At 37.5% G+C, this 26016-nt stretch overlaps 1 protein-coding gene across 1 annotated transcript in view; it reads left to right on the top strand.

Annotated features, from left to right (window-relative positions):
- slc2a9l2 (solute carrier family 2 member 9, like 2) overlaps nucleotides 1–26016 on the top strand; it is a 269938-nt gene that overhangs the window by 67057 nt on the left and 176865 nt on the right. Inside the window, exons 5-6 of the mRNA XM_036590228.1 lie at nucleotides 224–348; nucleotides 11106–11251. Of these exons, the coding sequence (XP_036446121.1) occupies nucleotides 224–348; nucleotides 11106–11251 (271 nt within the window). The remainder of the gene's footprint in view (nucleotides 1–223; nucleotides 349–11105; nucleotides 11252–26016) is intronic.

Genomic DNA, 26016 nt, shown 5'->3' on the forward strand with positions numbered 1-26016 from the left:
TTCCTCATGTTCTTAGTGAGGTTTTACTTTTGAGTCTTGGTTTCTCTCTGAGTCTCATCCTCATATTCTTAGAGATTTTTTTTTTGCTACTGTTGCCGTCAATGGCACTAATCTATACTTCTGGAAAGCTGCTTTGTTAGAATGTTAGGAAAAAGCACCATTCAAATAAAATTGAATTGAATTGCCTCTCTCACTTTCTCTCTCTCTCTCTCTTTCTCTGTAGAAAGGGCACTCTTCTGGCGAACAATAGCCTGGCGGTGATCGCTGCACTCCTTCTGGCTCTGGGAGAGAAGGCTAGATCATTTGAAATGCTGATTATTGGCCGGTTCATCATTGGCATGGATTCAGGTGGGTCTTGATCGACGACAATGTTTCTTCCTTTTTTCCAGTGGCTTAGGTGGTTGAAACTCTGCTTACACTAAATTGAATTTACAAAAAATTGGTGATCCTGGAAATCAGGGTTTTAGAGTTTAGTTCCAAGAGTTTAGCTAACACAACAAGAGCCAGTTGTGCTAGCAGGGCTTATGCCTGGTCATAAGCTGAGTCAGTCTGGGTGTAACTTTAACTGGTAAACTGAATCTTAACTAAGAACAGCATAAAATTGACATCACAGGAATACAAATGCTTCTGAATTGGACCAGAAGGATCAAATGTTAGCTGATGATGAGTTGAATAAGTTAACGATAATTATAATGAGTTGTTAAAGCGACACTATATGAGTTTTGAGGATTTGGAGACATGCAATTAAGAAATGTGTAAATACACATGATACAACATTTTGTAATGTTTGTTGTACTTCAGACTTCTTTCTTTATGTATTAAAAAGATGCCTATCAGACCTAAATAAGAACCGTCTCAGCCAGGTTCTACTATTGTAATAAGCATGTTTGATTGACATCCCTTGGTCCAAGACTCTCAGCCTGAACTAAACACAACAGCATAAGCAGAAGGTAATGAACATAACAGGCTCTACATATGCAGTTGGTGTTGTAGAGTCCTCTCCCTCTGTGGCTTTCTAAAAGCCAAAAGCATTGTCCAGATTTTGTGTGGCAACATCTTAAAGTTCTTAAAATGTCTGTAAACATCTTGAAATGTTGATTTTTTTCACTTTACTGCTGGATGTCCCCATCAGATAAACAGCACTTAAAGCTTTCATCTTTGTGAGAAGAAAATGAAGCTCTTCTTTTGCTTCAGATCTGAAAAAAAAACAACAACAGGTATTTCTGTCCATCCTTCCACTATGAGAAGACAACTCAGTGCTGTGACTCTGAAAGGATGTGTAGCTGTCAAGAAGCCCTTACTAAGAAAAGGAAATAGACAAAAAGGAAGAAAATGTACACTAGATCACAAAACCTGGACATCTGAGATGTGGAGTAAGGTGTTATGGAGTGATGAGTCTAAATTGAGATCTTTGGAAGTAAGAGGGTAGTATGTACACCACTGAATCATTTAAAAGACTCTTTGAACCATATCTATAATACTGGTGAAGGATTAGTGCAAGTACAAAATGCAGAGAAGTAGAAAATGTGACCAACTTCTAAGAATGAACTTTAAAGATATGGAAAAACTGAAGCAAGGCTCCCAAAAGAATGGAAACTGTAATAAAACCAAAAGATAGCACACTAAATACTAAAAAAAGTGTTACATTTAGTTGTTGAGATTTTTGAGTACTTTTCTGTTAAACATGAATACTTTCTGAAAAATGAATACTTTGTACTGGAAATTATATTAATAAAAGGGTGACCCACCACCTTTCAAAGTACTGGGGCAACGCACCACTACTTTCTGAGTTCAGGACGGGCACGTAAAACCTTGTGCTTTTCCCAAACTGCATGAAGCGCTGACCAGCAAGGAAAGGCAAAACTGGCAGTGCCAATCGGAATCTCCATTCTAGCTAGGAGGCGCTTTCAGATCTGCCTTGGTTGCTGCTGACCTGTCCAACTTCTTTTTCTTCACGCGAATTCAGGCGGCACTAGACAACTGAACTGCACTAAATCACGAGAGAATTCAACACCAGAGCACGTTTTCACTGTACTGTCTACACAATCTGCTGCTTCAACATTTCACTCTTTACAAACGCTTATATCATTCCTGTAAATAACAAAAGACAAGCAATAAAATAATGATATGTGTTTGATTTTGGATCGTGGAGAATATTTTTGGCCAAGCATCAGCGACCTGATGGGTTAAATTTAAACTGGTATACACACAAACGTTAAGCATCTATATTTTTTCTTTCTCTGTTTCCATGGTGGTGAATGTGAGAGTCACAGAGTGCTTGGATCCCTGCAAAACCTCTGATCAATAAACAAACACCCACATGTGTAATTTAGTGCACTTTTAGCCCTTGCAGCCCACCATCTGAACCAAATGAAAGAGATACAGTATCACAAAAAAAACAATCTGTTATGCGGTCTTTAGAAAATGAACTGGATTTGTAAACAGCCTGATGTTCTTCAGAGATGTTAGCTAACGAATACTGCTATCTGAGGCCGCATCTACTGAAGCAGAATCAAAACTAACACCGACACTGTTCATGATCAGGCTCAGATGTGAGGAGCCCAAATCAATACTGAAGTAAAAGTATTGATACTTGCATAAAATAATTACACAAGTAAAAGTAACTTCCCCAAAACAACTTACATAGAAATACAAAAGAAGCAGGTTGAAAATCTACTTAAGTACTGAGGTCTGCAGTGGAACGTCTTTACATTCCGCATTTATCACCATAGGAACTGAAGATTGTGCAGCTCTGTTCTTCTCTTTTTGGGATTATTTTGGTCTAAAATACAACATTCCAAAGTCAGAGATGTAACCAGTCATAAAGCAGTACAAATATTGCCACCATCAAAACATACTGAAATTAAACACAATAAAGAATTAGTATTTAAACATGAATGGATAAAATGTTACTGAGTAAAAAGTAAAAAGATTCCTGTCCTCACTAATATACTTTAGTAGAAGAACCCTAGAAGGCCCTACCACTTTTGGAGGTGTGGTGCCACCCCTGAAAGAGGTGGTCTCTGACACAGTACTGTAGTGTTGGCTACATTACTACATTAAATAGTACTACATTAAATAGGTAGGGTTTTGTAGCTACCTGTACAAAATCAAATAAGCAAACTTCTGACACCAATCATATCTTGGCTTGTTGTCTACATTAGGGGTAAGGAGAATTATCTATTTATTTATTTATCTATCTATTTATTTATTTATTTATTTATGTTTGCATGCTTGTGTTGCAGTCTTAATTAAAAAAAAAACACCAGCAGTCGACATCCCCTGTTGTGTTTTTAACATATGAAGACTATGAATATCCCTCAGACTACTGTATTAACATTTCTCCCATCATTGGCTGTATATGTTGGTGACTTTGCTGCTAAATGTTTCACTGAACATCAGCGCAGCAGGGATGGACCGCATTTAATGCCTCAACATTAGCGCACATTTCAACAGTACATTCAGTCAGATGCTTCAGAACAGATGTTTCAGTACACTCACCCAGATGTTTCAGACCAGATGTTTTAGCACAGTGATGCAGTGTTTCAGACTGGTTTTCCTCAAAAGAGCCTGTAGCCTCTTATTACATCAATTCATCAGTTACATTAATTACATCAAATCATAATTACTAGAACAAAATCCAATATATATATATATATATATATATATATATATATATATATATATATATATATATATATATATATATATATATTGGTTGAGATGAACAAAAATATTAAAGTTGTACAAATTACTTCAATTTTTCCAAACTTTTCTGTTTCTAACTGTGTAATTATTACTTCCACATGACCCTGCTTCCGACTGTCTGCTCACCTTGTTTTCACTGAGTGAGTAGATTTGAACAATGAGACATGTAGAGAGAGAGAGAGAGAGAGAGAGAGAGAGAGAGAGAGAGAGAGAGAGAGAGAGAGAGAGAAAGATGATGGTAAACACAGAGAGAGAGATAGGAAAGAGAAATTATAAAGAGGTGGAGAGAGAGGCATGATGGTGAAGAGGTAGAGAGAGATGATAGTAAACACGGAGAGAGAGAGAGATAATGGTAAATGTGGAGAGAGAGATTATAATAATGATGATGATGAAGTACAAAGAGAGCAAGATGATGATAAATTGGTAGGTAGGTTTAGAGAGAGAGAGAGAGTAAGATGATAAAGAAGTAGAGGGAGTAATGATAAAAACGTAAAAAAATTATAAAGTAGAGAGAAATAGAGAGAAGAAGAGAGATGATGGGGAGGGGGAGTGAGAGAGATGATATTAAAGAGGTATAGAAAGCGAGAGAGATGATAGTAAAGAGGTAGAAAGTGAGAGAGACAAACATAGAAAATGGTAAAGAGATCTCTAAGAAACACAGAGAGGGATAGTAAAGTGAGAGAGAGAGAGATAATGGTAAAGAGGTAGAGGGGGAAAGAGAGATGATGGTAAACAGGTGAAAAGAGATATGATGGTAAAGAGGTAGAGAGAGAGGTGGTAAACATTTAGAGAGAGATAATAGTAAAATAGTACAGAGAGAGAGAGAACAGGAATAGGAAAAGGGTAAAGAGAGATGATGATGATGATGATGATGACGACAAAGAAGTAGAGAGAGTAATGATGGAAAAAAGTAGAGAGATAGAGAGAGAAAAAGAGAGGTGATAGGGGAGAGGGTTAGCAGGAGTAAGAGAGAGATGATAGTAAAGAGGTATAGAGAGTCAAAGACAGAGAAGATAAAGAGGTTGAGGAAGAGATGATGGTAAAAAGGTAGAAAGCGAGAGAGACAGAGAGAGCATGATGATGGTAAAGAGAGAGAAAAAGAGAGATAGTAAAGAGGTAGAGAGAGAGAGAGACAGAGAGAGTGAGAGAAAGAGAGAGAGAGAGAAGGAGAAAGAGAGCACTCATATGTTATCAGACTGATTTAGCTGTGTGACTTATTGTCTGGTTTTGCGTATCATTCAGCCATGAAAAGTCTAGGAGCAAAATAAACAATCAACAGAGATTTAAAGCCTCCAGCCATTTCCATTATTATGCACCAACACAGGGAGGACCTGAACAGTGCATTCACTTGAGTGTGTGTGTGTGTGTGTGTGTGTGTGTGTCAATAGACTGATGTATAACAAACACTGTTATACAATTTTAGCAGCTCTGTAACTTAACCAATTATGCTAATGAAGCTTCTTTGACTTTTGTTGAGCTGATTTCCAATTATGTACTATAATAACAGTAAGATGAGTCATTTGTAAGAACGCTTGAAGACAACTACTGGTGTAGCTGAAGCAAAGGGAAAAAAAACAAACTACTAAATAATTCAGTAAATGGTCCAGCCCAAAGTCTTTGTAGCTGCCTTCAGATGCAAAAATCCCAGTCAACCTAATGAGAAATTGTAACACACTTTTTTTCAGAGTCACTGAGTAATATTGAATTTCAAGTTTAAAAAGAAGTAATAAGCCCCTCGAGACTGTGATTCTACTACAGTTAAACAGTACTGGCACAAAGCAAAAACAGAGTAAAACTCCTTTAACTGTGCTCAAATCACTGTAATGCACATTCTTATGCTACTTATAGATTTTATAAAATGACATGAGATAATATACTAAAACATCTATGTGCAGTAAATAATTTTACATTCCAAATAAGAATCGCAAAACACATTTCTTCTGCCAAGGTATTTATTAACTGTATGCTACAAGTAACATGGTGATAAAAGATTGTTCCATTAACAGCACAATGCTTCTTAATAACTTAACAGCTGAGGTGATTAACTGCCTCAATACATTGATTAATCAGTCTACTCAGGCTTTAGCAGAGCTCAGTAACCCTAATATTAGATAGTGATCACACTGATTTATCAGTCTACTCAGTCTTTTTCAGTGTAACGCTGCACAAACACAAGAAGATGCTCGTGGATCTTAAAAATGGAAGTCTGTTTAATGAAAGAGTTGTCAGTACAAAAAATCTAAGTGAAACAAAATCTCAGGGCATGAGTCAAAAACTGAAGTAAACAAAACATACAAGCAAACAGAGCAGAAAGGCAAATCCAAAAGAGCAAAATCCAGAAAACAGGCAAAAGGTTCAAGGCACAAGTAAAGAAAACAGAGAAATATCGCTCAGTAGTCCAAGTAAATGGCAATACCTCGCAATGAGGAGAACAAACCAAGGACTATTTAAGTTCTGAGACAAACAAATGCACAGGTGAATTGCGTTAGAATTCAGGTGACTGAGAACGAGGCAGTTGCGTGTGATTGGAGGAATTGATGACATCATCGGGACTGGAATTATGGGAAATGGAGTTGTGGAGTGTGTTAGGCAAGAGAGGAGAACCCGGAAACGTGACATTCAGAGTTCAGTAACGCTGAGATTAATAACTGATCACATTGATTTATCAGTCTATTCAGTCTTTAGCAGAGCTCAGTATCACTGAGATTAATAACTGATCATCACATTGATTTCTCAGTCTACTCAGACTTCAGTAGGGACTTCAGCGTTTGCAAATCAGTTAATTAAGGTCCTCTTTAGCATTCATTCATCTAAAGACCATGTTTGCTAAATGTGTTTATCTGATTCTAAAATAGATAATATATTAACATACTAATAACATACTAAATAAATTAACATACTAATAAATTAATTTTATTTTTATGTTTTTTTTTATTGATACAGTAAGTATTTTAAAAGTATTCTCCTAAAAATGTAAAAATAACTATGTTCTGAATACTGTCTTGGCAAAATATAACTTGGACTGAATACAGATACTTCATTTCTGTATTCTGAATATGTCTCCCTAATACTTGTATTCCATTACATCCCAACCCTGTGTGCTTCGTAATGCACCACACTCTCTGATTATGCAGCCACGCTGTTGTAACACGCTGTAACATGTGGGTTGGTGTTGTGATGCTGAGTGAAGCATAGATGTCCCTGAAAAAGACGTGGTCTAAACGGCAGCATATGTTGTTCCAAAACATGCATTATAATATCATATTTATAATTTTGTCCAACCTAGCAACAGAAACTGGTCAATTGTCCACTTGTGCTCTAAAGTGCCAACTGGCTGGACACACATGACAGACATGAAGAAAGAACATACAGAGCAAATATACAACATCGGAGACTGAGACCAACCATACGTACATTTATACAAACACATAATTAACTATTAACTATCAACATATTCTTTTTTTGCAGCTCTATAGAGAGAGAGAGAGAGAGAGAGAGAGAGAGAGCAAGAGAGAAAGAGAGAGAGAGAGAGAGAGAGAGAGAGAGAGAGAGAGAGAGAGAGAGAGAGAGAGAGACTGTCAGGAGGATCTTTAAGCCTGTAGTGTGTGTCACTCCAATGGCTGTCTCTTCATGGTAAATTGGAATGTGTGTGTGTGTGTGTGTGTGTGTGTGTGTGTGCGTGTGTGTGTGTGTGTGTGTATGTGTGTGTGTGTGTGTGTCTGTGTCTGTGTGTGCATGTGTGTGTTAAGCAGTACAGGGCTGCTGTGCTGAGAGATAGGGCTGAAAACCTGCTGCTTTTACACACTAAACACCAGCAGAGACATCCTCACATTCACACACACACACACACACACACACACACACACACACACACACACACACACACACACACATAAAGCAGGGGCACAAACACTGATGAGAACACACTCCTCTCATCTAAGAGCAGACCACGTCAGAGAACACAGCTGGACTCAAACGGTCAAACAGCAAAACCATCAAACCGCAGACCATGTTCACTTCAGATTCAGAGGAATTACTGCTGAAGATGCTGAAAATAATCAAAGCACATGCAGAGAACACAGCAAAAGCACACGCGAGAGAACTGATCGAATGTCCAGTCAGACAGTTTAAAAAAAAGAAATCAAGGAAACACAAATTGACTCCATAAGACGCAAAACAACACATAAACAGTTGTCATTTAGAGAAATGGATTATGATTTATTTGAGCACTGTCAAATCAAAAACTGACCTTGACATTGTATGAATATTTCATGATGAATGGACCAATAGATGTGGTTCAAAATGTAATTTAATATATTTTTTATCCAATGAAGTTACCATTTTTCATAAATTGCAATACAGATCATACATTTACAACAATATATGTGCTACACACTGACATATACACTTCAGTGTCACTGCAGTGCTGAGAATGATTCACCACCCAAATAATACCCTGCTCGGTGGTGGTCTATTGGGGGTCCTGACCATTGAAGAACAGGGTAAAAGGCGGCTAGATGGACTGCAGTCTGTAATTGTAAAGTAGCAGATTTTGAGCCTAACTTGAGTCACATGTTTTTATTAATGCCAGCATGTACATGCAGCATTAGATGCTGAGAGTCATTATTGTTATACTGTTTAAATATATTCACAGAATTACTTAATCTGTTACATAAGGAAGTTACATAATGAATGATATTTATAATTCTTGTACATTCTGTATTAACAGGTTCTAATCTGAACTTCTGACTTTTTCTGTTTGTTTTGATGTCCAAAATGACACAAATATGGCAAAAAGATGCTTTTTTACCTGCAAAACAAGACTGGGTGCACAAATGTGGTGTAAATTGAAAGTTTAAAATCTGCACATTTTTCCAAATTAGCTACAAATTAGAAATCATTTTGTTGTTGCTGTTATCGCCAATGATAACGGCGACTTCTAAGGGTTTAGAGTGTTTTGAAACGTTGCTCACAAAGTTGAGAATATAGTTCTGTCTTCTTGTCATATTTTAAATTCAATGTTCAGTTCATATATCGGACAGTCATGTCAGTGCATTTGATTTGCTGTCAAATGGGTCATCATTTGTGATAGCATACAGATTGCATCATGATAGCCGCTGTGGTGAGATTGAATGAAATTGCGTCATCCCGCCTGGGGTCAAACTCACGTTCTGTTCAATGAAGACTGTGGGTGAAGAAGGGGTCAGCCAAAGATGGATGTAATAAGAAAGAAAGACTAGTGAAATGCTTGTAGTGTAGCAGTCAAAGCTGGGGCACCTGCACATTGCACAGACTGCAAAAGCATGTCCTTTCATATAGCTGCTCACATATACAGTACATGATACATATGGGACATTTTATTATTACATATTGATGTATGTAATACATATGGGGCATTTAAGCAAAAGAACACGAGTGGGTGTGGGTTATTATGAATAAATAATGGCTGAGGTTTGGTTGCAAGCACGAGCCAAAGGTAAGTACCATAGATCATCATGATGGCACATGACCTTGAGGGTTATGTTGTTGTTATACAACAGATCTGCTAAATAAAGAAAAAAGTAAAGCAGAGAAGCTCTGAACATTATTATCCCACCCAGCACTACATAGACAAGGCTGTCCCTCAAAACCCAGCATCAGAGCAAGAAGGGCACTTGTGAGGGAGGCCACAGAGAGGCAAACAATTACTTTGAAGGAGTTATAGAGTTCGGAAGCTAAGACTGGAGTGAAGATGCACCAGTCAATGACATCAAGAGCTCTGCATATAACTGGTCTGTATGGGAAGGTGGCTAGAAAGAGGCCATTACTCAAGAAAAAAACATATCAAAGCAATATGAAAGTGTGGAGCTTGCCAGAAAGCATCAGAGTGACTGAGCTCCACTGTGCAAGAAGGTTTTTGTTGTTAGATGAGACAAAAATTGACTTTTTGGCCACAATTCAAAACAATATTGCTAAAAATCTGGATCACTATATAGAACATTATTATAAGGAACAGAATTCATGATGGTAGTAAATGATTTAACATCATTAAGTATGTATGTAAGTAAGTATGATGTTCTACAGGTTTGCTTCCAACCGTGCGACAGCAGATTCAATCACATGAACACTACCAACATCATACCACCATATATCCCCTAGTTCCACTGCACACATGAGGAGAGCTTACTTACATCTGTAACAGGTCTGAAGACAGATCTGTAGAGGTGTCACCATTGTACAGGGAGATTCACTTGAAAGAGGCCCCGAATATTCTGCTGTAACTCCCATTAGGATGAAACAATCTGAACCAAAAAAATATAACGTCTAAATATTAACGTCTGTGTAATCGCTTGCATTACATGCAATGCAGGAAGTGATCTCTGTTTTCTGCCAGACACATTAAGGGGTATGGTGATATGCACCCAGAAGTTGCAAACGGAGCTTAAACGTTGCAACGGCTGTCCGGCGCCTACCTCATCGCTCCCATGCAGGGGTATCCCAGGTTGTTCGAAGCTCCATATACTGAGGAGCACATTGCACATTGTTTCGTTCAGATTGCTTTGTTCTAGCGAGAGATATTATAGAATTTTCAGGGCCTCTTTCGAGTGAAACTACCTGTAGCTGGGCTCAGTAATAGTACTCAGAAAAGTGATATCTGAATCTTCAAACCAAACAATACAGTGTATTGTGGGTATCCCCTGTCCACTAGGGTACATCGGTTGTACGCTAGTTGTTGCAGTGCAGTGTGGGATTGTTTGAGTGCACTGTATCTTCTGCACTATGTTTTTGGACACCACCACAAAATGGTGGAACTCCAAAGTAGTGCATAATATAGTGTATGGGGCACAGTTTCCAGTGCTATTTATGTGTGGTGCAAATCTAACACTGCTCATTCCTCAATGCATCATGTTGTCAGGATGCTTTTCCTCTGCAGGTACTTGGCGTCTTGTCCAGATCTCAGTCCACCTGAGAATTTGAAGCACTATTTGAACTGTGTGGTTCACAAGCATCTTCCAGCCAACCTGAACTACCTAGAGCAAATCTGTATCTATATATGCAAATCTCTCTTTCTCTCTCTCTCTTTCTCTCTCTCTCTCTCTCTCTCTCTCTCTCTCTCTCCCTCTCTCTCTCTCTCTCTCTCTCTCTATATATATATATATATATATACATATATACACAAAGCTTTAGTATGTCAAAATGATGACTTACTTTCTTGGAATTTATTAATACAGTATTTTGACATACTTAAAAATGTCAAGAAAATAAGATATTAACATTTGGATGAAGTAATACTGCTGCCAAAAACAGGAGAAAAAAAATCGGCTTCCATAAAAATTGGAGTTACAAAGTTTTGATACGGCAACAATCACATATAAACAGTATAATTTTTGATTATATATTCTTTCTATCTCTCTCAGGAATATCTCTCAGCGCTTTGCCGATGTATCTGGGAGAGATTTCTCCCCGGGAGTGGCGCGGTTCCATCGGCCAGTTCAACGCTGTCTTCATCTGTCTCGGAGTCTTTATTGGACAGCTGCTCGGTCTGCCCGAGATATTTGGACACGTGAGTGTGTGTTATAGTGAACTTTAAAGTGATAGTTTGGCCAAAAATAGAATTTACCCAATTTCCCTCCTACCCCAAATGAAGCTGAGCAGACAGTGCAAGTATGTGATGATATACATGTGGTTTGCATGATGCTAACTGGTGTATATAAGCTTCCATTACCTGTTAGCTACATTAGCCTTGTACTAGCCATGTGTGTCTGAGCATTACGGTTCTACCTTGCTCTCCTGATTCTTCATTTTCTACCTCTCTCTCTTTCTCTTCTTTATCTCTCTCAGAGGTACCAATGCACTCACACTCCTTAAACCAACTGCTTGACAGCAATGTGAATCAGCCTGGACAGCACCACACTACTGACCACTGTTCAGTCCAGCTTCTTTTAGAACTCACACTTTTTTCTGTGGGATGATCAGATCTGCAGTTTAATCCTCAGAAGTCTCAAGCTCTAATGTTGATATACTGTTAAAATATAAATTATTGCATTATTAAATAGTCGCTAGGGAAAGGCATGTTCACTCGAGTGTTCAGTTAGCTGTTTGAAGTACCAGTTTTCAAATATTGTTGATACAAACATCTTCTTATGTACTTCATCAATGATGTAAGCTGGGGTCATTGAGAGTTTCAGGTCTTTCAGCATCAGACAGTCTCACCCAGGGACCAGTTCATTAACCCTTAGTACCTGAAGCCCACAGTTTGTGGGCAGTTCGCACATCTTCTAAGTTTCATAGCTCAGAAACAGGTTAACTTACGGCTATGTTTTATCCTAGAGTTTCAGTCATGTGATTTTTCTGTTGTGGCCATCATATTTGAAACTGAATTTCTGGCTTCGCTGCTCCACATGAATGTAACTAGAGGTGAAAGATGGCTATTTAAACTGGTGGAAAGCTACCAAATTTGTGTTTTCCTGAGATTTATATTTATCTCATACACAACCCCTCTCTATTCTGGAGAGTCTCTCAAAGCATTTCAAAGCACAGAAGCCTACCAGCTCTTCACATCTGAGTGGGTGAAATATCCCATGGTGCTGCATAAAGAGGAGAAAAACTCTTTGTCATCAAAGGAGGGTAACAACATCAGCTAATTAACACAGACATGAACAATGCTAGCCTTTAGAGAACTTTTGCTAATGTTAACAGCTGACAGATAAACAGTCGTCCCCCTAATGGAGCTGCAAACAGCCGGGTATAATTTACTTCTACGTTTCTGGAGATTTAAATGATGTTTGAATGGAGAAACATAGACGTTACATATAAGACTGAATGTCGTGGGTCGGAAAACTATGTTGTGTTTCGACAGACGTGATTTGGTAAGTTTGCTAGTGCAGTTAGTGCAGAGTTCCCAGCTCCAGTCCTGCAACCCCTGCACTGCATAATTGTGGTTTCCTGGTTAAAATACCTGATACTATTAGCTAATTAATCCCTTCTTGAGCCGAAGAAGGTGTGAACAGCAGAGAAAAACACTAAACTATACAGTGCAGGGGCTCTGAGCTGGATTAGTCTGTGCAGTCTCGTCATTCTCGGCTTCTGCCGCTTCTTGCAGGTGAATCATTCACAAAGCACAGCAAATTAAAGGCATTGTGCTAGTGCAGGCACTCATTGATTTGGTCCTCAAAATGGCGGCGACTGTTCAGTGTGGCATCATGCCAAACATCGGTGAGCAATCCTGTTTGGAAAACGACCAAAATCCACTCCATATACCTCATATATGAGGTATCTTATTCTTCCTCACCAACACAAAGACTCCTCACAAACATCAATACTGCGTCTGTTTTGGTCTGGCACTACTTCTTCTTATCCTGATTCATCAAAACATTCATAAATACGAAAGGATCCTGTACTTACACCTACAAATACACATTACGTTCTTTTCCCTACTATTACTTATTGCCAGAGTTTCTGAAAATATTATATTTGACAAGGAGACGGAGACCAAAGCATGTGTAGAGCGCATTATGTCAGCATGTGGTGTTTGTTTTTGTTTCAGAGAGGGGGGGTCAGGTTTCAGAGCATGGAAATCAATTTGCATGGCCTGCTTCCAGATGCAGTTTACTGTACATTGTGAAGTTTGTTATTTAGTCGTATGGTGTATTATTAAGCATGTGCTTAATGACAGTAATACAGAGCAACATATGCATCAGATATTGTGACCACAACAGTATTGTGACCCCAAAAGTCTAGAGCAGGGACACCCAGACTTTTGTAGAAATTAGGTCATATATAAAACATAACTAAGCCAGTCATATATGATGCCAAAAGATGTTATTTATATATTTTTCTTATCTATGTATTTATTTGTCAACTTGAAACAGCTCATCTTTAGGATTTAGAAATGGATTAAAGCAGAAATGCTTCAGGGGGTGACCACGGGCCCAAAAACAGTCAACAACAAATCAATATTAAGGGCACATCAACCTAGATTTTCCTCGCTATGATATTTTTTTTGGATCTGCATTACACCCCCACACCCCTCAGATTGATGACTGTCACTGCTCATGGCCAGCACAACCACTCATTATACGAAGAGGAAAATCTGTAACACTTTATTTTAAAGAACACACACTAATGGTTAAAGGTCTTGTTCTTTGGTCAGAAGAGCCCAAATGAAACATTCCTAAATGGCTCATTCACTGTGCAAACATTATTCATTATGATCTTTATTAGTGCATAATTGGAGGTCTTTTATGTGAAAATCGCTAAAAAAATGCGCTATTAGTTGTATTAATGTACTTGGAAATTATTGAGCATGGATGCACATTATTGAGCATGGGTTAACTGTGACTCATATTAGTGATAGACCCTCAGCTCAGGCCATAAATACTAAAACCTTGGAAAAAACAATACCTGTGGAATAAGCCTAATTTCTGCTAGCACCCCAATGGTGTCAGTACTACGTTAGCAATAAAGTAAAAGAAATTCACATCAACATTTTTGGCCATTTTAGATTAAACATGAACATTTGGAGCTCGCAAAAGACATTTACGGTGTTGAACCAGACATATTATCACATACCTATAAACCCCTGAGAAAAAAAAATATTGGATAATTTTATTATTTATTCATTTTTTTTTTTTTTATGTTCAGAAAATAGGCATACTCTGAGGGCCTATAAGGGCCCCCCGGGGAAACATCAATACACAATTTATACTGCTATTCTTTGAGATATTGAAGACATATATGAGTACAAATAATATAAACCACTGTCAATAACATTATTTCTAGCTCTAGATGTGTGGAGTTTCCAAAAATAACTGCTGTGTCAACTAGTTAACATTGGTGCTATATAGCCAGTCCCTTTTTTTTTACCTCATGTTAGTTAGCTAGCCACAAATCAGGTTAAAAACTATGCAAAAAACTTAATAACTTGCCATATTGATGATAATTTGCCAGAGATTCACCCTGTAACTAAGCAACTTCACTTTGTAACTGTTTTTCACTCTATATATGACACATTTTGAATAAGGTCCAATGTTTAGTCTTAGTAAGCTTTTAGCCAAAATCCTGTCACAACTTTAGCGGTTGCCAACTGGAGTTCCAATCATTACTCTGGCTTTGCAGAGCAGCCAAAGCAGCGCTGGATTAGAGCAGCAGCAACAGTGTGCCCCAGGTTCTAGCTCCCTACTATTGCCATGTATTTTAAATTTGAGATGTGATGGCATGATTGAATAAAGACTGTAGGAGAAAAATCCTCGATGATTTAGACTAATAATATATATGTATTTTCACTTGCTTGCCTGAAATTACATCAGGTTGTTGAAGGTTTTGTGCTTTTCTGACAAAATAAGTGATATTGCACAGTTATTCACAAATTTTGATTCATAAAGTGTGACTTGCAGACTGCTGTTATTCAAGAGTGTACAGCAGTCTTTAGACAGTGTTAATGGATAAGGAAAACACAGACATGTATTTGTGTGTTTATGTAAGCAGAATAAGAAGATGATTAGGGTTTGATGAAAGTCTGAATCACTCCCAGATTGTGTGGTCTGGAGGAGCGTCCTTGGCTGTTTCTTTGAAGCACTGAGTGCGGTTTTATTCTCCATTTGAAATGAAGCATCTCCTGATGTCAGAAATGACGCCTTTCAAACTGTAGGCTTTGAGCAGTTCGTATTAAAGTTTTTTTGTTTTTTTTTTTTCTGAGCTCTTCTCTCTGATTCTCCTCTTGTCGACTCTCTCTCTCTTGCTCACACTTTCACTCTCCTCCTCAGAGACTTTGCCTTCTGCTGTGTTCATAAAGCTGAAGAGTAAAAGATTTGAAGGCCTAAATGCTGTTCTGTAGCAAGAGAAGACTTACATTTCTTCTGAAAACTCCCCATCCAGCGATAATTTGTCTGTGTGCTTGTTTTTGTATGTTTTCAGGACAAAAATGTCCTGACTTTTTGGGAAAGGCAGAGAAAAAAAGGTCTAATTTACAATGTCAGGACCATCAAAATACTCCTAACATTGTAAAGTGTTTCATGTTTCATGTTTGAGAGTGAAACAGCAAAGCCATGCTTTGATACTCACAGATATTCAATGATGCTCAAGTCAGGGGGCTGTGGGGGCAGTTCCAAAAACTTCAGCTTGCGTTTCTTGAAGTAGTTTATGGTGGATTTTAATTAATCAGTCTACAGATCATTGTTTCTAGAGTTACTATGGCTTATCTAGATATAGTTTTATACTTCAGATGTCTTGTTGGTCTACCAGGTCTTGCACAGTTGCCATAAGTGTTATGTTTAATGATCATTTTTTGAACTCCAGATTTGGAAACTCCTATTTTTTTACTTATTTACCTTAGACATTCCCCTTCTTTATGCAAGTTGATTATCTTATATCTAATCTAAGAAATATGTCCTTTAGCCACTTTTAGTTGCACATTAGAAAGAAATTGGAAGGCAGCTAAGCTGTGTTTAGGTAGCTGTTCATGTGGATGATAGTCTCTTTGAAGGGGAACATAATGTCAGTGAAAACTTTAGGAACAGCTTTTGTTGAGAGGATGCAGCTGTAACTGGTTGGTTTTATAGTCAGTGTGATTTTTCTTCCTTACCATGATGTATTTCTAACGGAAACAGGCTAGACAGGTGGGAAATAACTGTGGGCAGGACATGATTATATTCTTCAGGATTTGATTGGATTTTGAAAACAGGGAGTTCCAAAACAAACTGACTCTGATGGTCAGCAGAATTAATTTTGGCAGAAAAGGCAAATAAATAAATAAATAAAACCCTGCTTCCAAATAAGTTGGGACGCTGTGCAAAATGTACATAAAACAGAAAGCAATGATGTGTAAATCCCTCAAAGACAAAGTACCAAATGCTGAAACTGAGAAATTTTATTGTTTTTTGAAAATGATATGCCCATTTTGAATTTGATGTCACACATTCCAAAAAGTTGGGACAGGGGTGTGTGTATCACTGTGCTGCATCACCTTATCCTTTTAACAACACTCAGTAAGCGTTTAGGAACTGAGGAGACCAACTGCTGTAGTTTTAAAAATGAAACTTTTCCCATTCTTGCTTGATTTCCAAAAAGAATTTAAAGTTTTGATTCATCAGACCACAGGACACTTTTGCACTTCACCTCAGTCCATCTTGAATGATCTTGAGCCCAGAGAAGGCGGCGGCATTTCTGGATCCTGTTTGTATATGTTTTGTTTTTTTTTTTGTTTTTTTTGGTATGGTTGAGTTTTAACTTGCATTTGTTTGGATGCAGTGATGAACTGTGTTCACAGACAGTGTTTTTCAGAAGTGTTCCTGAGCCCATGCAGTGATGTCCACTACAGACTTATATCTGTTTTTAATCTTGATACTGACCTGTTGCCAGTTAACCTAATTAGTTGTAAGATGCTCTACCAGTTGTTTTCTTCTAGCGTTACACAGCTTCACCAGTCTTTTGTTGCCCATGTCCCAACTTTTTTGAAACCTGTTGCTGGCATCAAGTTCAAAATAGGCATTTGTTTGTCAAAAAACAATAACATTTCTCAGTTTCATCATTTGATATGTTGTCTTTGTACTATTGTCAATTAAATATAGGGATTAAATGATTTGCCCATCATTGTTTTCTGTTTTTATTTACATTTTGCACAGCAAATGGAAACAGGGTTGAAATACTACTACTACTACTACTACTACTGCTACTACTACTACGTCCAATAATAATAATAATAATAATAATAATAATAATAATAACAACAACAATAATAATAATAATAATAATAATAAATACGCAGATTTCATCAGAAAATAAAATATAGTACTATAAATACTCTATTTATAAATACTCTATTTACTTTTCTGTAGTTTCTAAATCACGATTTGTTAAAAGCTTTATTTTAATGTAAATAATAATAATAATAATAATAATAATAATAATAATTATTATTATTATTATTATTATTATTATTAGTAGTAGTAGTAGTAGTCTATTGTATATTTGTTTTTAAGACATAAAGCCTAGCCTTTCTGCATGTGCATTGCATTATTTTTTTACACTTTCACAACAAAAGTAAAAAAAAAAACAAAGTCATGTTATTGTTCAAATAAACCTGTGTATGAGTGTAACCCCAACCACAGCTATAAGCATAAGCATATTTTGGTACTGCAGGCTGCTGCATGCACAGATGTAAATCACTACTGATTGGCCAGCCACTCGTTCAAATGGTCCAACTCTCTGTCTTCCAGCCAACACTCGACAAAATGAAGCTCAAATTGCTTCCTTCTCCCTATATAGTGCACTATGTATAGGTCATAAAATAAGGGCTTCTACACCACAAGAGTGCATTAAATGTCAAACAGAAAGCCATTTTTATTTTGCCATTAGCTGCATAACACCCTATCTAACATTGTGCACAGAGGCCAGTTTCCTGACCCATGTAGTGCACTATGTAGAGAGTAGGGAGCCGTTTGAGATTCAATCATAGTATTTGAGGGTCTTGTGAGCAGAGTTTATGATAGGCGTTCTTGCTTGATGATTGGTAAGGGTGGTGGGAGGGGGAGTGAAAACATCCTAAGATATTATTGGTTAGTATATTTTTTCCCTGCTTCTGAAACACAGTGATGCAACCTAAAGCCAAATTGTCTTTAGAGGTGGGCAAATATCACTACACTTTATAGAGAACTACCAACAACAGACTTTTAATAAATTGATGCAACTTGAAGGTCCTATTTAGATGAATGGAATCATAAAAAAAGTTTCTCTAACTCAAAAAAGTTGAGTAATGTGGGATATAGCTGATTTTAAGTATAACAAAGTGAATATATTTGAGTATGCATTTCGTGACACCAGGTAGAAATCTCACAAAACTTCGGACAAAAAAAAAAAAAAACAGAATTCTTTCTCCTTTATTTGCCTGGATTGACTTTAGCTGATTTAACTTTTCAGGCAATTTTACGTCTTCCTTCAGGTTCCTAGTGGCCACCGACCCCACTCTTTTCTCTGTAACTCTGTGTATGTGAAATGCTGCACCACTTTGTTGAGCTTCTAGCGAGCAGTGAGGGGTGAAAGTGGAGGGGTGAACCCCTTGCTCCGAAAACCATCCACACCTCCCCACAAAGTGGACAAAATGGTAGCTTTTTTTCACATATTGTCGTACACATTGTGTACGACAATAAAAATAACATTAAAACAAGATATAAACACTTATAAGTGTTTTTAACATGCTTGCTCACCTATGTAGTTTTGTTTGTTTGGGACCTCCAAAACATGTATTGTATTTTATAATTACTGAGCAAAAGGGTTAAGTACATTTTAAAAGTGGCACAATTCAATTAAAATCAACATGATTTGTTTTCTTAACACGCACGTGAGCCAGTTCAGTTGGATGAATGTGTTCCTCCACTGTGGGGCAAATTAACAGCTTGGCGTTTCACAGCATACATTGAGCTGAAAAAGGGTTCTGGACATTGAATATACACTATATGGACAAAAATATGCAGCACCCTCTGTTGCATCATTCACTAGAAAGTTCCAACCTGCTTCTGGAAGCGACACTGGCATAAAAACAGTGTTGGGAGCTTCATGAAATGGGTTTCCATGCTTGAGCAGCTGCACAAATGCCTAAGGACACTATGTGCAATGCCAAGCATTGACTGTGATGAGTGGTGTAAAGTATGATGCTACTTGACTCAGAAACATGTTCTCTGGAGTGATCAATCATGCTTCACTATCTAGCAGTCTAATTGATGAATCTGGGTGGATGCTAGGAGAACGCTGCATACCGGAATGCATAGTGCCAGCAGTAAAGTTTGGTGGAGGAGGGATAATGGTCTGGGGTGTTTTTTCAGGGTTTGGGATCAGCCACTTCTAGTGAAGGGTAAAGTTAATGCTACAGCATGCAAGACATTTTAGACAATTACATGCTTACAACTTTGTTGCAACAGTTTGGGGATGGCCCTTTCCTGTTCCAGCATGACTGAAGTGAGGCCCATCAAGACGTGTATGGAAGAGTTTGGTTAGGAGGATCTCCAGTGGCCTGCACAGAGCCCTGACCTCAACCCCACTGTACACCTTTGGGATGAACGGGAACACTGGGCCTTCTTATCCACATCAGTGCCTGACATCACATATGCTCTTTAGACTGAATGAGCACAGATTCCTACAAGCACATTCCAGTATAGTGTGGAAAGGCTTCTCAGAAGAGTGGAGGCTGTTATAGCCGCAAAGAAGGCGGCAACTCATATTAATGCCTATGATTTTGGAATGGGATGTTCAACAAGCTTAATAAGATGTGATGGTCAGGTGTCCACACACTTTTTGGCCATATACAATTCACATTTTATCCACAAAGTCACCTTTGTGGCACATTATATACGAGTGGTTTATGAGTGTCAGTGACTGGCTTGATGCTTGTGTTTTCATATTTTTTCTATTCTCTATTCTCACTTGACTCTCTGCAATAGGCTCATAGCTTATGAGATTTGTGTGCGAGTGAGCGTGTGTGTTTATGTGTGTGTGGTGTGTAGCGGCACTATCATGCTCGCAAGTTTGTTTGTGTGAGAAAGACTTATGTGGCTGTCTTTCTCGCCTTTATTCATTCTTTAGTGAGTTACGATCTCTATTGTGTGGGAATTGGACTGAACATCAGTGAATGAACACTCGCGCGGCGTCCCCACACTGCAGGAAGCACGCAGTCTGTTTTTCTTGCTATTTGGAAGTACAGAGTGAGCAGAGGAGAGTTTGGAAGACACAGAAAAAGAGAGAAGTGCTTTGACGCAGAACATGTGGGTGGGTATTGATCAGGAGGAGCCCTGCTGATGTTGACGGCTCGGTTACAGTGCAACTGTGTTTGTAAGAGCAAAACAACAGCAGACAGACATCCTCGACTGCTTTATTTATATATTTATTAAAATTTTTTTTTTTTATAAAAACACACAGTCCTCAAAATAACCCTTTGACATCTAAAAATATTGTTTTGTTATCTCGCTTAAAGGTGAAGTGTGTTAGATTTAGGGGGGGATCTATTAGCAGAAATAGAATACAATACACAAAACCATGTTTTATCAATTTTAATTATTCACCTGTGACTATGAATCGTGGTTTTGTTAGTTTTGATTAAGAATTCACATCTACATAAGAAGCGGGTCCTCTTCCAACAGAGGCCACCATGTTTTTACAGTAGTCCAGAATGGACAAACCAAACACTGGCTCTAGAGAGTGCCTTTTGTATTTTTACATTGAAGCAGTAGCTGTAGCACCAGTTGGGTGTCATAGATAGAAGAAGAATCAATGATTGCTGTCAGCGCTGAATATCCATTGTGTGTTGTGAGAAGTGTGAGGATGCTAATTTTGACAAGTGCAGGAACATACTTATGATTTAGTGCAAAAAAAGCAAAGGAGGGTGAATCTTTGTCATTAAAGAAGCAAAAACTTGAAGAAGTAAAACAAAATTGGGACAAGCAATGGCAGAAACCTTGATGGCCACCATAGTTTCTTCTACATGTTTGGAAAGGGAATGGCGAGGGATTGGAATACACTGCACCTTTAAGCATAATTACGTAGTTACATACGTAGTTACATAATGATTAACATACACATTAGATTAGCAGTCTGCTTCGATAGATTTGAGTGTATATGTAGTTTTTCTATTTGTTTTGATTTAAATCAGTGACATGGCTTAGCAAAAATGTAAAAGATGACTTTTATTTTCTCAAAACAAGACTATAAGAAACCTTCCAACCCGAGGAAACAATTAGCTGGCTGGCTAATTAACCTTAGCTAAATAGCTACTGTGTTCTTCAACATTTTTTTAAATTTTATTATTTTAGAATAACACTTAAGACAGCTCTTTATTAAAACTAAACTGCTGATTACATTTTCTGTTCTGATTGCATGTTAGCCAGCTAGCTAGCAGGCGAGTGTAAGCTAATACTCAAGTAATACTCAAGTAATAGATTAGCTTAGGTAGTCAGTAAACCCTATGAACATTTGAGCTTTGATCTGTGTTTCTATAAGGTGAATTGTAATATATTTGGATAGCCCACTTTCGATGCTTTGTAGATGCTTAATATACTTTCAAGTTACATTCAACTAGATATCTACTAAACTGACCATAATTTTCTTTAACTCTAAACCTGGTTCTAATCCTAACCCTAACCTTAACCTCAACCCAAATCCTAAACCCAGCCCAACCCTCACCCTGGCCCTAGCCCTGACCCTGGTCCAAATCCTAACCCCAACCCCAATACTCTTTAGAATCAAATGAGTTTCAACAGAGAGTTTGTTAACAATTTAAACATCTGGAACTATAGTGGACATTCTTACATGCTAGCTAGGTATCCCTGATCACTTGATGCTACCAGGCAGGGAGGGTAAAGGGTACAGAGATCACTTCCGGCATCGCATGTAATGCAGTCGATTACACATACGTCAAGGTATGTAGTATATTTTTTTGGTTCAGATTGCTTCATCCTAATGGGAGTTACAACAGAATATCTGGGGCGTCTTTCGAGTGAATCTCCCTGTACAATTAATCACAATTTCCCTGCTTGTTTTAATGACTTATAGGAAGTGAAGACTATAATTTAAAATTTGTAACTTTGTGCCATGTACAATGCAAGTTTTAACCACCTAAGCTGAAGTAAATCTTTGAACCTGCCACAGACAGAGATTCTGGAGACTAGGGTTCACAGAAAATATGATTTTATTCAGAGCTCTGTACATCTGCTGTGCCAATCTCACCCCAGTCTGAACAGCAGTGGATTTGTGAAATTCCATTACCGACATTCCTGTTATAACATAATGAAGCATTGATTAGCCAAACTATGTCTTGGCTGATATTTACAATTAACACTGGTCTGCAGTGAGAAAAGGTTTAGAAATGGTTAAACGAACACATTGACATGCATAAGATCACTACTTATTGTACTGATGTTATTTGTGTTTATTCTAATATTAGTGTTTTTAATTAAATATACTTTTTCAGGTGCTTAAAACTCACCAACATGGCTAACAACAAATGAAAGTTTGTACCTACTTGCTAAAGTAGGTACAAACTTTCATTCATTGTTAGCAGCATTACCTTTTTGACTGACCCTTTGCTTTAAAACAATACTTAGAAGTTGCATGTATTGGTGGCTATAACATAGGTGTGGTACAAGTTATTGTTGTGTACAGTATATTTGTACACACATCTTTTACATTTTTGCCATTTTTTTAATTTCTTGGCATCAAAGTACATAACTGAATCTATAAATGTACACATTTTCAATTATAGCCTTATTAACTAGCTACAGTGTGGTCAAAAATTTGGAATCACCATTCAAAAATTTGCAATCATTGTTTTGAATAATATAAAACACATTTGTTGTCAATGAACAGTGTAGTATATAGTAATTGTATGTAGGTGCTACTGATGTTTCATAGGTTTGTAGGAAACGGTAAAAAAATAGGAAATTGTAGATGCTTTCAGAATGATGGACAGAGTGTAAATCATTACTTAATGACTGAGAAATCGACAACACTGGTAATGAAGTTATAACCAAAGTTACTTCCAGAATGCCTCATATCTGAAAAGTGGTGAGCAAATCTTAAGGCAGATATCTTATCAAAAATGACTATAAATATATATAAAACTGTATTATTGATCATTTAATAATGTCTCCAAACTTAAAACATTGAATAAAACATCAAATACTCTCTGGTGTTTAGTTTGAAGTTTTTCAGTCTATACTGTATAAGTTAAAAAAGAAACAGTTATTAATATGGCAAGGACTTCATAACTTATATATAAATATGTAAATACATTATTATATAATTATATTTAAATGCCATATCAAAACAACAATAGTAACTCTACAGGTTAACCTATTTCAGTAGCAGCTAATGAAATGTTGTGTGTAAGCCTGTTACTAGTGAGGGTGACAGTGTGTGTGTCTCTGTGCGTTAGGAGACATGGGAAGTAGTGTGGGAATTTTTTTAATGGGCTGTTATAAATGACCACTAGGCAGTGTGATGGTCAGCTACAAACAAAAGGCTTTATTTCATGTGACAGTGGACTGCAAGACTGTAAGACTCTTGTGCTCTAGATCTCTAGTGCTTCATTTATTTAGAGAAAAACACTTTTGAAAGCATAACTGAAAGCAGGGACTTTCATTTCAATCAGTGTGACCACTTTGGGTGAGTTAAGATGCACGTAGCTGCCAAAATTGTGAACAAAAGTATGTTTTACATATTACATTCCCTTTCCTTGTAACAGGTCTTAATAATTGTTTGGGGACTAAAGACAAAGGAGGCCATGCTGGTGAAACAGATGCAAAATGTTTATTTAATCTTGAAATAAACAAGAATAGCCTCAAAAAAGATGTTGTCAGCTTATTTTGCTCCAATATATATATATTTCAGCGGTAGTAGTGCTTTCACAGATATACAAGTTACCCATGCTGTAGGTACTAATACAATCCCATACCATGACAGAACCTGACTTTTGAACTTTACATTGGTAACAGTCTGGATGTTTTTTGTTGATATATGGCTTCTGCCGTGCATAATATAGCTTAACTTGCATTTGTGGATGCAGCATCAAACAGTGTTTACTGACAATGGTTTGTCATGGTATTTATCACATAAGCATGTTTTTTGTAATGCACTGCCATCTGAGGAATCGAAGGTTATGGGCATTCAGTTGTGGTTTTCAGCCTTGCCCATTATGCACAGAAATGGCTCTGGATTCTCTGAATCCTTTGATGATATTATGCACCATAGAGGGTGATCTTTGCAGTCAATCATGGTTCTTAAAGTGTTGGCCTATTCGCTGATACTTTTCTTAGTGATCTTCAACCAATTCTTGCTCATAAAAGAATAGACTTTCTCCTGGACGATCTTTGTATACCCAAGCATGATTATATCACCTGTTTAAGATGTTTTTTTTTTTTTTAATAGCTGACAGTGTTCCTTATCTTATTTTACCTAGTCCCAACTTTTTTTTAATGTTTTGCAGGCATTAATTTTGAATGAACTGTTTTTAGAAAAATTAGTGAAGCTGATAAGGTAAAGCATTAAATGTCTAATTAATTGTCTTTTTACTGTTTTGTTTCACATCTGTCCAAAAGTTTGTAGACACCTGTTCATCTAACTTATCTTCTGAGGTCAAGGATAATTAACAAGGAGTTTGTATCAGCCTCTACAAATCTGGAAAGGCTTCACACTAGACATTGGAAAGCTGCTGTGGGAATGTGATAATACTGGTTGAAATAAAATGGATCAGCATGTGGATTCAGAGCTTACTTTTTTGCGTCTTGCGTCCGCCAAACCCAGATTCGTCCATCGGACTGCAAAATAGTGAAGAGTGATTCATCACTCCAGAGAACATGTTTCCACTGCTCTAGAGACCAGAGACCAACACTTGGCATTCTGCGTAGTAATCCTAGGCAGCTGCTTTATCATGGAAACCCATTTCATGTCACTCCTGATATATAACTCGTGCTGATGTTGCTTCCAGTGGCAGTTTGTAACTCTGTAGAGACTGATGCAACATAGGATAGCCAATTTATAGATGTCTTTAAAAACAATAAGGACACCTATGTTTTTGGCTTTGGAGATGATTAGGAACCAACACCCTCTTAATTCTGGTATCATTGTTTTTTTAAAAGTCACCCAGGTACATCTTTTGATTGGAGGACTAAGAAAAATGGGGCAGGCCTTAAGATGGCTCTGATTGGCTCAGCCTCTGATGTTGGCAGTCTAGTCACGCCCCTGCCTTGTAGAATGACGCATGACTTTTGTCACATAATGGGTTGGTTTTAGTTTGTTACTCCTCCCTTTTGTAATACTTTCCAGCTGTGCCTTCTTCCTTGTCTGGTTATTGTCACCCCCCTTTTCTGCCTTGTCTTCACTATTTGGTTTCTTGTTCTTCTTCTGTTTGGTTCTCGTGTTCCACATTTATTTTGTTTTCTCAGTTCCTCAGTTTCAACTTTTCCAGTTTTTCCTGGTCATTTTGCTTTTCTTTTGTTCTCTTGTTTGGTTACTTTTCCTCATGGATATCTTCACTACTTGACTCCACTGATTCTGTACACCTGGATTTCAATGAACACATATCAGTCTTGCACCCTGTGCCCACACCTCCATCAATGTTTCATTTTTAGATTTGCTAGATTATGCTCTTTATACACTAAAGCAAATGTCAGCACTGAGAAATCATACTATTAAAGGAGAAGATTAGATTAAAAGGCAGGAAAAGACACTTTTACTTGGTTCAGAGTGCTACCATAGGTGCTCCCCCAATGAATCTTCCATGTTGTCTTGTCTGAGCTTTGGTATCTGAGGACATATTTGCTATACCACCCCAGCTTTTATAACATT

This window comes from Colossoma macropomum, unplaced genomic scaffold (assembly GCF_904425465.1).
Source record: "Colossoma macropomum unplaced genomic scaffold, Colossoma_macropomum, whole genome shotgun sequence".
NCBI lineage: Eukaryota > Metazoa > Chordata > Actinopteri > Characiformes > Serrasalmidae > Colossoma > Colossoma macropomum.